The sequence below is a fragment of the Monodon monoceros genome, unplaced genomic scaffold (genome assembly GCF_005190385.1).
Source record: "Monodon monoceros isolate NGI ecotype Baffin Bay Population unplaced genomic scaffold, NGI_Narwhal_1 Super_Scaffold_11, whole genome shotgun sequence".
NCBI lineage: Eukaryota > Metazoa > Chordata > Mammalia > Artiodactyla > Monodontidae > Monodon > Monodon monoceros.
This window is the reverse complement of record NW_021703767.1, coordinates 102,905,861-102,920,049: the sequence shown is the minus strand read 5'-3', so window position 1 is coordinate 102,920,049 and position 14,189 is coordinate 102,905,861. Positions and strand designations below refer to the sequence as shown.

The 14,189-nt window shown below is 39.0% G+C and overlaps 1 protein-coding gene across 1 annotated transcript in view; it reads left to right on the top strand.

Annotated features, from left to right (window-relative positions):
- NMD3 (NMD3 ribosome export adaptor) overlaps positions 1-9,571 on the top strand; it is a 75,309-nt gene extending 65,738 nt beyond the window's left edge. The window contains exons 17-18 of the mRNA XM_029215085.1: positions 1,187-1,309; positions 9,459-9,571. Coding sequence (XP_029070918.1) covers positions 1,187-1,230 — 44 coding nt within the window. The 3' untranslated portion in view covers positions 1,231-1,309; positions 9,459-9,571. The remainder of the gene's footprint in view (positions 1-1,186; positions 1,310-9,458) is intronic.
- The last annotated feature ends 4,618 nt before the right edge of the window (positions 9,572-14,189 follow it).

Sequence of the window (14,189 nt, the reverse complement as noted above, 5' to 3'; positions counted from 1 at the left end):
CAGGGTACTGAGTTGTGAGCTGCATGACTGGGCAGGTGCAGGGGAAGACTGGGAGGGCACCAGATTGGACTCTTGGAGGGCGTCAAAGGGACACAGATTCTCCTGTGTCACAGACTCCATCAAGAAGCTTGCCCATGAGCTGCTGGGGGCACCTTGCCAGCAGATCCCCCCAACTGGCCTATGGGTACCCCCAGTGTTCTGTGTGCTTCATTTCCCCCCCACCCCCGGCCTACTGTGGTGGCTCCCTGTGCATGCTCCCACTGGTGGCAGCAAGAGTGAGCTTTGGCAAATGGCTAGTGAGCATGTACAGAAAATCGACCTGAATCTGCAGACCAGGGAGAACCTACAAGCTTGAGTTGTAGTGCTACTTCTGTAAAAACAAAAAGGAGGCCATCAGTACTCAGCCTGGTTTGTTGCAAAATCAAGAGAAGGTATACAGGCATATCTTTTTTTTTTAAACATCTTTATTGGAGTGTAATTGCTTTACAATGGTGTGTTAGTTTCTGCTTTATAACAAAGTGAGTCAGCTATACATATACACATATCCCCATATCTCCTCCCTCTTGCGTCTCCCTCCCACCCTCCCTACCCCACCCCTCTAGGTGGACACAAAGCACTGAGCTGATCTCCCTGTGCTATGCGGCTGCTTCCCACTAGCTATTTTACGTTTGGTAGTGTATATATATCTTATTTTATTGTGCATGGCTTTACTGCAATTTGCAGGTTATTGTGTTCTTTATAAATTGAAGGTTTGTGGCAACCCTGTGTTGAGCAAGTCTATTGGTGCCATTTTTCCAACCACATTTGCTCACTTTGTGTCTCTGTGTCACATTTTGGTAATTCTCACAATATTTCAAACTTTTTCATTATAATTATATTTGTCATGGTGATCTATGATCAGTGATCTTTGATGTTACTATTGTAATTGTTTTGGGGTGCCACAAACTGTGCCCATATAAGATAGTGAACTTAATCGATTGTTGAAACGACAACAAAGGATTTAGAATATTACATATATTACATAGACTTAGTTGATAAAGCAACGGCAGGGTTTGAGAGGATTGATTCCAATTTTAGAAAAAGTTCTATTGTGGGTAAAATGCTATCAAACAGCATTGTGTGCTACAGAGAATCATTTGTAAAAGCAGGAATTGATGTGGCAAACTTCATTCCTGTCTTATTTTAGGAAATCGCCACAGCCACCCCACACTTCAGCAGCCACCTGCCTGACGAGTCAGCAGCCATCAACATCAAGGCAAGACCCTCCACCAGCAAAAAAAATTGCAACTTGCTGAAGCCTCAGATGATGGTTAGTATTTTTTGGCAACAAAGTATTTTTTAATTAAGATATGTACATTTTTTAGACATAATGCTATTGGACACTTACTAGACTACAGTATAGTGTAGACATAACTTTTATATGCATTGGGAAACCAAAAACATCATGTGACTTTATTGCGGTATTCACTTTATTGTGGTGGTTTAGAACTGAACCTGCGATATCTTCAATGTATGCCTATAAATTAGGATTTCTTCCACAAGAGGGAGCAAGAAGCATGGAGCAGGTAGAAAGCCTCAGAATCACTAGCAGGGCTGGTGGAAGGTATTTCTTTCTCAAAGGAGGTTAATAAAGACTAAAGGAAGAGACTGTTACTTCAAATGAGAAGATGGCAACACAAAACTTCAAGGACATGAAAAAATCTAGGAAACAGGACATCACCAAAGGATTATAATTATTTTCCAGTAACTGATCTCAAAGACATGAAAATCTGTACTTTACATGATAAAGATTTCAAAATAGTTGTTTTAAGGAAACTTAATGAGCTACAAGAAAATACAGCTCAAAAAAATCAGGAAAACAATACATAAACAAAATGAAAAGTTTAACAAAGAGACAGAAATCATAAAGAAGTGAATAAAAATTCTGGAGGTGAAGAATACAAGGAATGAAATGAAAAATGAAATGGAGAACATCAACATCAGAATGGATCAAGCCAAAGGAAAAAGGAACTTTTGAAGGTATCCAGTCAGAGAACTTTTGAAGGTATCCAGTCAGAGAACAAAGGAAAAAGAATGAAAAAGAATGAAGGAAGCCTATGTGATTTATGGGATACCATGAAAAAAAATACTTTGTGAATTATTGGAGTTCCAATAGCAAGAGAGGAAGAGAAAGGGGCAGAAAGCTTATTTAAGGAAATAACAGCCTAGAACTTCTCAAATTTGGACAGAGATTTGGATATCCAAGTTTATGGATCTCATAGGTCACCAAACAAACTCAGCTTTAAGAAATTCTCTTCAAGACACATTATACTAAAACTGTTAAAATTTAAAGACAAAGGGAGAATCTTAAAAGCAGTAAGAGAAAAGAAGCTTGGAAATTACAAGGGAACCCCCATAAGGCTACCAGTGGATTTCTCAGTGTAAACCTTACATCAGAAGAGAGTGGGATGATATGTTCAAAGTGCTAAGAGAAAAAACACTGCCAACCAAGAATACTGTATCTGGCAAAGTTATATTTTAGAAATGAAGGAGAGATAATGACTTTCCCAGAAAAGCAAAAACTGAGAGAGTTCAACACTACTAAAAATACCTTACAAGAAATGCTGAAAGGAGTTCTTCCAGCAGAAATGTAAGGATGCTAATTAGTAACCTAAAAAAATATACAACACACTCTTAAATAATATAAAAAATAAACTCAGAATAGATTAAATACTTAAATGTAAGACCTGAAACCAAAAATCCTAGAAGAAAACAAAGGCAATAAGCTCTTTGACGTCAGTTTTAGCAATTTTTTTTTTTTTTGCATGTCTCCACAGGCAAGTGTAAGAACAGCAAAAATAAACAAGTGGGACTACATCAAGCTAAAAAGCTTTTGCACAGTGAAGGAAACCATCAATAAAATGAAAAGGCAGCTGACTGAATGGGAGAAGATACTTGCAAATGATGTATCTGGTAAGGGGTTGATATCCAAAATATATAAAGAGCTCAGATAGCTCAATATCTAAAAAAGAAACAACCTGATTAAAAAATGGGCAGAGGAGCTGAAGAGATATTTTTCCAAAGAAGACATACAGATGGTTAACAAACACATAAAAAGATGCTCAACATTACTAATCATCAGGGAAATGCAAATCAAAACCGCAGTGAGAACTCCCAACAAAAAAAAGTCCAGGACTAGATTGCTTCACGGGTGAATTCTACCAAACATTTAAAAAAGAGTTAACATCTATCCTTCTCAAATTATTCCAAAAACTTGCAGAGGAAGGAATGCTTCCAGACTTATTTTACAAGACCAGCATCACCCAGATACCAAAACTAGACAAAGACACTATAAAAAAATAAAATTACAGGTCAATATCACTGATGGTCATAGATGCAAAAATTCTCAACAAAATACTAGCAAACTGAAGTTGACCATACATTAAAAGGATCATAAACCATGATCAAGTGGGGTTTATCCCAGAGATGCAAGGATGGTTTAATATCTACAAATCAATAAATATGATACACCACATTAACAAACTGAAGAATAAAACCTTATGATTATCTCAATAGATGCAGAAAAAGCTTCTGACAAAATTCAACATCCATTTATGATAAAAACTTTGAACAAAGTGGGTATAGAGAGAACATACCTCAACATAATAAAGGCCATATCTGACAAACCCACAGCTAACATCATACTCAAAGGTGAAAAGCTGAAAGCATTTCTTCTAAAATCAGGAACAAGGCAAAGATTCCACTCTAGCCGCTTTTATTCAACATAGTATTGGAAGTCCTAGTCACAGCAATCAGATGAGAAAAAGAAAGAAAGGGCATCCAAATTGGAAAGGAATAAATAAAACTGTCACTGCTTGCAGATGACATGATACTATACATAGAAAATCCTAAAGATGCCATCACAAAGATATTAGAACTCATCAAGGTATTCAGTAAAGTTGTAAGATATGAAATTAATATACAGAAATCTGTTGCATTTCTATGCACTAACAACACTATCAGAAAGAGAAATTAAGAGAACAATCCCATTTACAATTGCATCAAAAAGAATAAAATACCTAGTAATAAATCTAACCAAGGAGATAAAAGGCCTATACTCAAAAAAACTGTAAGACACTGATGAAAGAAATTGAAGATGACACAAACAAAGGGACAGATAACCCATGCTCCTGGATTGGAAGAATTAATATTGTTAAAATTACCATACTACCCAAGGCAATCTACAGATTCAGTGTAATCCCTATCAAAATACCAGTGGCACTTTTCACAGAATTAGAACAAACAATTCTAAAATTTATATGGAAACATGAAAGGCCCTGAACAGACAAATATATCTTGAGGAAGAACAAAGCTGGAGGTATCACCCTCCTTGATTTCAAACTATACTACAAAGCTACAGTAATAGTAAGGAAACTATCAACAAAATGAAAAGGCAACCTATGGAATGGGAGAAGATACTAGCAAATGATGTATTTGATATGTATCTGAAATATATAAAAAACTCAACATCAAAAAAACAGACAATACAATTTTAAAAATGGGCAGAGGATCTGAATAAACATTTTTCCAAAGAAGACATGCAGATGGCCAACAAACACATTTGGTGCAGCCGCTATGGGAAACTGTATGGAGATTCCTCAAAAAATTCATACCATACAATATGCCTGCTACCATACAATCCAGCAATTCTACTCCTGGGTATTTATCTGCAGAAAATGAAAACACTAATTTAAAAAATTATATAAACTTCTATGTTCATTATGGCATTATTTACAACAGCCTAGACATGGAAGCAACCTAAACTCTCACTGATAGATGAATGGAAAATGAAGATGTGGTATATATATATCCATATGTCTATTAATGAGCAATATTCATATATAGGTATATACCTATCTATATATACTCTGCCATAAAAAAGAATGAAATCTTGCCATTTGTGACAACATGGTTGGACCTAGAGGGTATTATGCTAAGTGAAGTAAGACAAAGACAAATACCATATAATTTCACTCATATGTAGAATTTAAAAAACAACACAAATGAACAAACAAAGCAAAACAAAAAAGACTCATAGAGGGAGTTCCCTGGTGGCCTAGTGGTTAGGATTCTGGGCTTTCACTGCTGTGGCCCGGGTGCAATCCCTGGTTGGGGAACTGAGATCCTGCAAGCCATGTGGCATAGCCAAAAAAAAAAAAAAAGACTCATAGATACAGAGAACAAACTGATGGCTGCCAGAGGGAAGCGGGTGGGGAAGAGGAGTGAAGTAAGTGAAGGAGATTAATAGGTACAAACTTCCAGCTAGAAAATAAATAAATCATAGGGATATAATATACAACATAGAGAATATAGTCAATAATATTATAATAACTCTGTATGGTGACAGATGGTAACTAGGCTTACCATGGTAATCATTTAAACATCAAATCACTATGTTGTACACCTGAAACTAACATAATATTGTATGTCAATTATAATTCAATAAAAAAAAGTATAGAATATACTGGTAAAGGTAAGTTTATAGTTAAATTCAGAATACTCTAATACCTGTAATATGATGGTGTGTTAGCCACTTAAGTGTAGTGTAAAAGTTAAAGAACAAGAGTATTAAAAATAACTATAGGTACCTTAATTTGTTAACAAATACACAATACAAAAAGAGGTAATTGTGACATCAAAAACAAAAAAGGGGGAGGAGTAAAAGGGTGGAGCTTTTACATGTGATTGGAGTTAAGTTGCTATCAACTTAAAATGGACTGTTTTAGCTATAAGATATTTTATGTAAGCCTCATGGTAACCCCAAAAGCAAAAACCTTTAGTAGATTCACAAAAAATAAAGAGAGGGGAATCAGAGTATACCACCACGGAAAATCACCAATTCACAAAGTTAGGCAGAAAGAGAGGAAAAAGGGAACAATGGAACTACAAAACATCCAGAAAGCAATTAATAAGATGACATTAGTATGTCCTTAATTGTCAATAATTACTCTAAATGTAAATGGATTGAATCCAACAATCAAAAGGCACAGGGGCTGGATAGATTAAAAAACAAGACCCAACTATATGCTGCCTATAAGAGACTCACTTCAGCCTTAAGGACACACATAGGCTCAAAGTGAAGAGATGGAAAAAAACATTTCATGCAAGTGGAAAAGGAAAGAGAGCACGGGTATATTATACTTATATCAGACAAAATAGACTTTAAACCAAAAAGGGTAACAAGAGACAAGCACAGCCTCATTCACAGCCAGCAATCCATGCCACACAGTTGTCTCAGTTGGGAACCTCAGTGAGATCTGTGTTCAGGCCACAATTTCCATGACAACAGGTAAGGACAACAACAGAATGGCCAGAATTGCAGCCTAGTCAATCAAGTTTATTTTTCTGAAAACCTTACGAAGAATATCTCATGGAAGTATTCCTGGCTCTCGTACTTCAGCCATCGGAAAGTTAAGAGTACCCCCAAACTCTTTTGTTTGACCAAAGAGTGGTGTATAGAAATGGCTGCTCCTTTGAGGTTGGCTTTCTACCACATGTGGATGACATGGATCAATCTGCCTTTGGGACTGGGAGAGTTTCCCAGCTTCACCTGGAGCTTGACTCATCTTGTTGCCTTCTGTTGCCCTTTCTGTGGCATGTTTTCCGTTCTGCTAGATTGCCTTTCAGTGACTGAAAGACGGCCAGTCACCACTTAGGCCTGTTCAGTCATGTAAGTCTTAGTACTAAGTGGGAGCCCCATATGTCTTGATGTCTCTCCCCAAGTTCTGCACTCAACACTTGCCTTTGTCTTAGGAAATTCAGAATTTTGAGTTCCTCTGAGGCATGAAATAAGATGTCTCATTAATAACCAGCTTTCCTGTCCTTGCTTTGCTGTCAGGAGAGAACTGGATAGTAAAACCTATGATTTATTTGGACTGGCTCCATTAAGAACTGACAGAGTGATGACTTAATTCCAGTAATGCTTTATTCTTACTCTGCATTTTGACAATCCCCTCTAGCTGTTCCTCTGCTGGAAGTGACTCTTAGTCACTAATTCTAAACTCACTCCAAGAGTATAAAACAGTACACATCACCTAAAATTTCAGTGGAGTAACCTTTGTCACTATAAAATTTTGTAAGCCTTTCAAAGTCTTTCTCAAATTATTATCAGAAGATTGAAAAGTCCAGACAATTTACAGGTTCTCTTTTTGACTGACTTACTTGCCCTTACAGGTGTTTCAAAAGGACCCTGCAGTTGTACAATGATGAATGTGTTGGTTAGTTCGTTCATCATGGGTTTATTGGGTGTCTGTTCTCTGTCATGCTCTGTTGTAGGTGTTGGTAATTGTTCAGTGAATAAAACAGAAACCTGCCCTCATTTAGTGATGGAAGATAGACAAAAAACAGAGGAAATGAAGTAATTGGTTATCTGAGCATGAGAAGAGCTCATGAGAAGGAGAGAATTGAATTGGGGAAGGAGATGTAGCTTGCTGGTTTGATGGAGACAAGTAGGGAAAGCATTTCAGTTTTAAATAGTGTTGTCTGGAAAGGCCTCACTGAGAAAGTGACATTAGAGCAAAGGTTTGAAGGAGAGAAAGGAGTGAGCCATCTGTATAATGGGGGCAAAATTTGTCCCAGGCAGAGGGAGCAGTGAGGACAGGGGTCCTGAGGTAGGAAGTGTCTATTATATTCCAAACCAGGCTGATGATAACAGCACACAGACACAGTGCTTCCTGCATGTCCCACACTGTTCTGAAGGCTTTATATCCATTATCTCATTCAGTCTTCCATATTTCCCCAGTCCCGATTTATAGATGAAGAAACTGAGGCACAAACAGCTTAAATAACTTGCCCAAGATTAGTCAGCTAGAAAGTGGTGGAACCCAGGCAGTCTGGCTCCAGAGTCTGTGTGCTCATCCACTGCGCTTTGCTGCCTGGTGTTTAATCATTTGGAGATGCAGAGGGTACTGCTCATCACACTGCACTGTGCCCCTTTGCTTTCAGGAGGAAATACTTTACTGATCTTAATATTGGCATTAGTTGTGCTTGTCTTGGGCCACTGGTTTATTTCAATCTACCGAACACTGTGATCTGTGATGATTACTGATCATGATTTTATGTTGGCCATTGAATACTTACCACTCATTTCTTTTTCTTTCTTACTTCATGTTGTTATATTTTGTCTATCATTGTAAACTTCCTTATATCCCTTTAGATATAGGGAATGATGAATGAATAGAAGTACATTTAAAAAGAAGACTCAGAGTCCTTAGAAGTTTGGAACTAGGTGGCTCTGGGAAGAGCCACCCTCCAGCTTGGCCTTGTGTGACTAGGATTCCCATTTCTCCATTCTCCTGGCTATGGCCCTTCTCCTTTTGCTCATACTCGGGGCTCCCGCAGGAACTGACAGGAAGGGACAGAAGCAGGCTTCTCTTTGAAACTCCAGCCTGACTACTACAGTTCATGTGGCAGTTAGGAGCATGGACTGAGATGGGACAAACAATTCATACCCTGACCACCACCTATCTGGGGTCTGAGACCTCACATCTTCATCTGTAAAATGAAGGTAAAAATAGTGCCTACCTCCTAGAGTTGTGAGGATTAAGTAGGATAATGTTCACAAACAAAGTACACAGCACAGAGCTGATGCATATAAACACTATGGAAATCTTAGCTGTTATTATCATTAGTTACTCTTCTTTAACAACAAACAGAACAAACTACTGTCTTTAAAAACAAACCACTGGGGCTTCCCTGGTGGCGCAGTGGTTGAGAGTCCGCCTGCCGATGCAGGGGACACGGGTTCGTGCCCCGGTCTGGGAGGATCCCACATGCCGTGGAGCGGCTGCGCCTGTGAGCCATGGCTGCTGAGCCTGCGCGTCCGGAGCCTGTGCCCCACAACAGGAGAGGCCACAACAGTGAGAGGCCCGCGTATCGAAAACAAACAAACAAACAAACAAAAAAAACCACTGTCTTTAAAAACAAACAAAAACCCCTGGGCTTGGTTGAAGTCTGGCTCTCCACATTATCCTGCCAGATGCCCTGTGGGGCTTCTCTGTGGTACTGATCCCTCCCATCTTGGCTCCCAAAATGGATATGGCCTATTGGAAACAGAATAAAACAGGTATGAAGAGTGAATAAAACCAACGAGCACAGCCAGGTTCCAACTTACTAAAAGACTCAGTCACGCTAAAGATAGGGTTTCTCAGAGATGCTGTGAGAGAGAGGACAAGTACCTCTGCTTTGTCAGCCTGTCCTCCTTCCCACAGCACCTTCTAATTGCTCAAGAATAGTCTAGGCTTCTTACAGAATTGGCATTGACTTTTTAAGGATTACTTCAAGTTATGCAAGAAGAAAATGATCCTGCAAAAGAAGCTCACAAAGTTCAGTTAAATATATTTTAATGAATTGTGGTAGAATGAAAGAAAGGCTTTTTCAAAAAGCTTATATGTTTAATAATTTTTTTTTCGTCCTGTAAGAATGTTGAACCCTGACCTTGGAGTGGAATGGCCCGGTACTGTGGAAAAAACGTGTGTTGAACCCAACTCTCGGCTCTGCATTTGGAGGCTGTAGGAAGTTCCATCAAGGCCACCGTGTCCTCATCTGTACAATGGGAATAACACCTACCTCACAAGGCTGTTGAGAGGATTAAGTGGCATGGCTCTAGGAACTTTCCTGGCAGGTAACAGATTTTCAATGATGTTCATCTGATTTTTTGAAGCTTTTTCTTCAATTATTTTACTTTCTGCCACATCATTAAAACTGCTTAATTATTCAGGATTTTTTACATCCAGTTTATGGATTATCAAAGCCCTTTGCTAATAAGTCTGTCTCCTGCTGACATTTATTTATTTTTAACATCTTTATTGGAGTATAATTGCTTTACAATGGTGCGTTAGTTTCTGCTGTATAACAAAGAGAATGAGCTATACATAAACATATATCCCCATGTCTCCCCGGTCTTGCGTCTCCCTCCCACCCTCCCTATCCCACCCCTCTAGGTGGACACAAAGCACTGAGCTAATCTCCCTGTGCTATGTGGCTGCTTCCCACTAGCTATCTATTTTACATTTGGTAGTGTATATATGTCCATGCCACTCTCTCATTTCGTCCCAGCTTACCCTTCCCCCTCCCTGTGTCCTCAAGTCAATTCTCTACGTCTGCGTCTTTATTCCTCCTGCTGACTTTTAAAATTGCAGTGTAACTGCCTATCAGCCTGTCAATTATGAGAAATAGCAGATGATTCAACATCAATATTGCTGAATGCCTTGGTAAAATGATTTTATGAAAAAGTTTGAAGCTGTAGTTAAAAGGGAGCTTTATTTATTTGTTTATCTATGGACAGATTTTACAAGTTGATAGTTTTCTCATTTTTAAGATTTATTTTTTCTATTTTGTGCAATTATCACAAAAATGTGAAGGTCAGAATAAAATCACTCATTATTCTATTGCCCAGAAATAACCACTATTAACTTTTAATTTTTTTCCTTTTTATATTCATAGTTCTTTTTATGACTTTTTCCACCTAAAAGTCTATCATAAGTACTCTACCATATTGCTAACATTTGAATTACTTTCATACTGGTTATACTGCGACCTACATGATCATTTTTCCTAATTTAGACATTAACATTCTTTGAAACTTCTCTGCAAGAAATGTTTGGGTGTAAGCCTTTGTCTGCATTCCTGATTAGTGCCTGAGGATACATTTCTAGAAGCAAAATTATTGGATCAATATCAGGTCAATATTCTGTGTAACATGTCCTCCAAACTTAAAACCTAGTCACTTAAAACTTAAAACAGCAATCATTCATTTGCTTGCAATTTGGGGACAATTTGTCTTTGCTCCACGTGTTAGCTGGCTGGAGTGGCTTTGCTGGGGCTAGAGGATCCACTTCCGAGGTAACTTTTACATGACTGACAAGTTGGTGCTGTCTGTTGGCTGGGGCCTCAGTTCCCCTCCAAGGTGGGTGTCTCCACTGGGTTCAGAGAGGGAGGAGGTGGAAGCTGCCAGTCCTCTTAAAGGTTAGGCCTGGAAGTGGCACAGAGTCTTTTCCACCATGCGCTCTCCGTCAAAGTAGTCACAGGTCAGATTCCAGAGGCGGGGGAAGTGACAAGGAATTTGTGGCCATATTTAATCTACCATAGTCAAAGAGCATATTGGGGACTTCCCTGGTGGCGCCGTGGTTAAGAATCTGCCTGCCAACGCAGGGGACACGGGTTCCAGCCCTAGTCCGGGAAGATCCCACATGCCACGGAGCAACTAAGCCCGAGCGCCACAACTCCTGAGCCTGTGCTGTAGAGCCGACATGCCACAACTACTGAAGCCCGCGCACCTAGAGCCCGTGCTCTGCAACAAGAGAAGCCACTGCAATGAGAAGCCCGCTCACCGCAGCAAAAGAGTAGCCCCCACTCGCCGCAACTAGAGAAAACCACACACAGCAACAAAGACCCAACGCAGCCAAAAATAAAAAAAAAAAAATTAAAATAATTTTTAAAAAAAGAGCATATTGTTGAAGGATCTTTATACACATTACCAAGTCATTTTCCAGAAAGGTGCTGATATGCAGTTCTACCAGCAGTTCATGAGAATGCACACTTACCAACATTAAATATTAAAAAGTTAAAAATCTCTACTTATTCAACATATGAAATGTGGGATATCATTGTTTTACTTTGAATTTACTTCATTATTCGTGAGCTTCCATATGTTTGATAAAAACTTATATTTCTTCCTTTGTGAACTGTCTGCTCATTTTGGGGGCAATTTGTTTATGTGTTAAACAAACTTATAGAATTACATGAGTTTATTACTGACATTAAGAATGGGCCATATTTGTTGTAAATATTCCTTTCATTTCTCTCAGTTAAAAATCAAAAGCCTTTCCCTGTTATTTGAGAAAAAAGTTAGACAAAACTACTTTCTATTAAATTCACATGATTTTTATAAGAGTCTGGCAGCCATACATTGGTCTCAAAATATTGATATATATTATAATAAAATATTTTGGATAAGTGTCAGTTTTACTCACCTAACATGTCAAGAGAAACCCAGGAGATAATTTGATTTATTAATTATCTTCATTTTAGAGGGACTGAACCAAAAAAGAGTTTAGATATCTTTACTGGAACAGAAATGGAGGAACAAAATTGTGTCAGTATACCTTAATTTTCTCTTTATCCCTTTAGCTCTCTGGTAGGCAAGCCCATTAACCTCTCTGAGCCTCAGCTTTCTTAACTGTAAAATGCAGATAATAGCAGGTATGCTCTGAGGCTTAGAGAAGATGTTTTTAAGGGGCCTAGCACAGGCAGGGGCCTGGTCTGTGGTGGGCACCATCAATTGTTTGCCTCTTATGTTCTGCCTTGTGAATCAAGAAAGACTTTACTAGGCCTGAATCTCAGAGTAAGTTCTCTGAATGGCTTTCCAGGCCAGGACTTGGATTGTGTGGATGACATTATTCAGCTCACCTCTGTCCATTAGTCAACACACTGGGTAGGTGTTACTACACAGTGCGTTGCACTGTGGTGCAAATCAGGTGCTTTGTTCCAAATAGCACATCACGATTGTCAGGCCACAGCTGGAGCAAATGTCTGTGTTGTCATATGGTATACTCCTTGAGAATGACCCTTGGAGGAGCTTCTCAGAGCAATCTGGTGTCCAATCTTAACACTCTGAGAGTTCCATGCTAGTATTATGACTAATAATACCTTTTACTTGTATGGCACTAGATAGTTTTCACAGGACTTTCATGTTTTGTCTCCTTTGATCTTCATAGCCATCCTGGGAGGCCTGCAGGTCAAGGAATATTATTTCCCTTATATGCGTACGAAAGTCAAGGCTTGGAGGCATTATGACTTGCCTAAAGTTACAAAGCTAGTAGGTGCCAGACCCAGTACCAGAGGGCTCCCACAGGCCCCATCCAGAATTTTTCTATTGGATCATATGCTGCCTAACTCCACCACCAAGGACATTACAGCAGGTGACCCTAGGATGAGGAGATGTATAGGATGGATTTTTTTTTTCTGTCTTCCATTAAAATGGGTGGGTGAGTGTAGTGGTCAGTGTGGACTCTGGAGTCATTATCTACATTTGTCCTGGTTCCATCTCTTGTTAGTTGTGTGTCCTTGAGGAAATTGTTTAACCTCTCTGTACCTCAGTTTCTTCATATATACAATGAGAATACTGGTACCTAACTTATTAGACTGTTGGGGGTTTAAATGAGACCATCTATGAGAAACACTAGCACAATGCCTGGCATCTAAGTAAACACTAACTAAAGCCCCTGTTCTTACTTGGTGTGATCTGAGAAACTGAAAGCTTACTTCCCTTTAAAACGTCTGCACTGCAAGCCTTCCGCTGAGCCTTGGACTTCAGGCACTGGTTTCAGGAAGCCTCTGTTTGTAAGAGAGCCATCGTCCCTGGGAGAGGCAGCTGTCCGCACTATACTGCACTGCACTGAGTGTCCTCCACCACTTATCACAGTTTATCAGATTGGCCCTGAGGGGATGGAGCACAGGACAGGTAAACATTGATTGTTTAAAAAAAAAAAAAAGCACCCATTTACCACAGTTAACATTTTGGTGTATTCCTTGCCCACCTTATACAACCTTTAAAAATTTTGAATTGAAGGAAAGTAGAATATGCTACCCCCAAATATGCCATTTTGTTGTATCAATTACTTTGGATTAAAGTTACCTAAGAAACAGCTGATGCAAGAACACTCTGACCCTCCTTTGTACCCCTGAAAGCAGCAAATAAATATCCTATGTGAAAGGAACCCTCCTGGTACCAGGAGGCTGGAAGGCATCCTTATCACCAGAGACAGGGAATTTAGGGCTGAGACGGCTATATAAACAAACCTTGTTACTTCTTTGCTAATTTACTACTCCAGGCCCAAACTCCTTTGTCTTGTCAATTCTTTACAAATTTATTGTTTCCTTGTCAAGCAGGTATAAAACCTGCCTGCTTTGGTCACTTCTTTGAGTCTTACATATTTTATTGGGCTCCTGTACTTATGAAATTAAATTTGTTTTTCTCCTGTTAATCTATCTTATGTCAATTTAATTATTAGGCCAGGCAAAGAAACTGGAAGGGAAGAAGGGAAAAGTTTTCTGCCCCTGCAGAATCATATTGTATAAAGACATTTTGTGATTTGCTTTCTTCACTTCATATTTACATTGTCTTTCCATCTCCTTAGTAATCCTGAAAA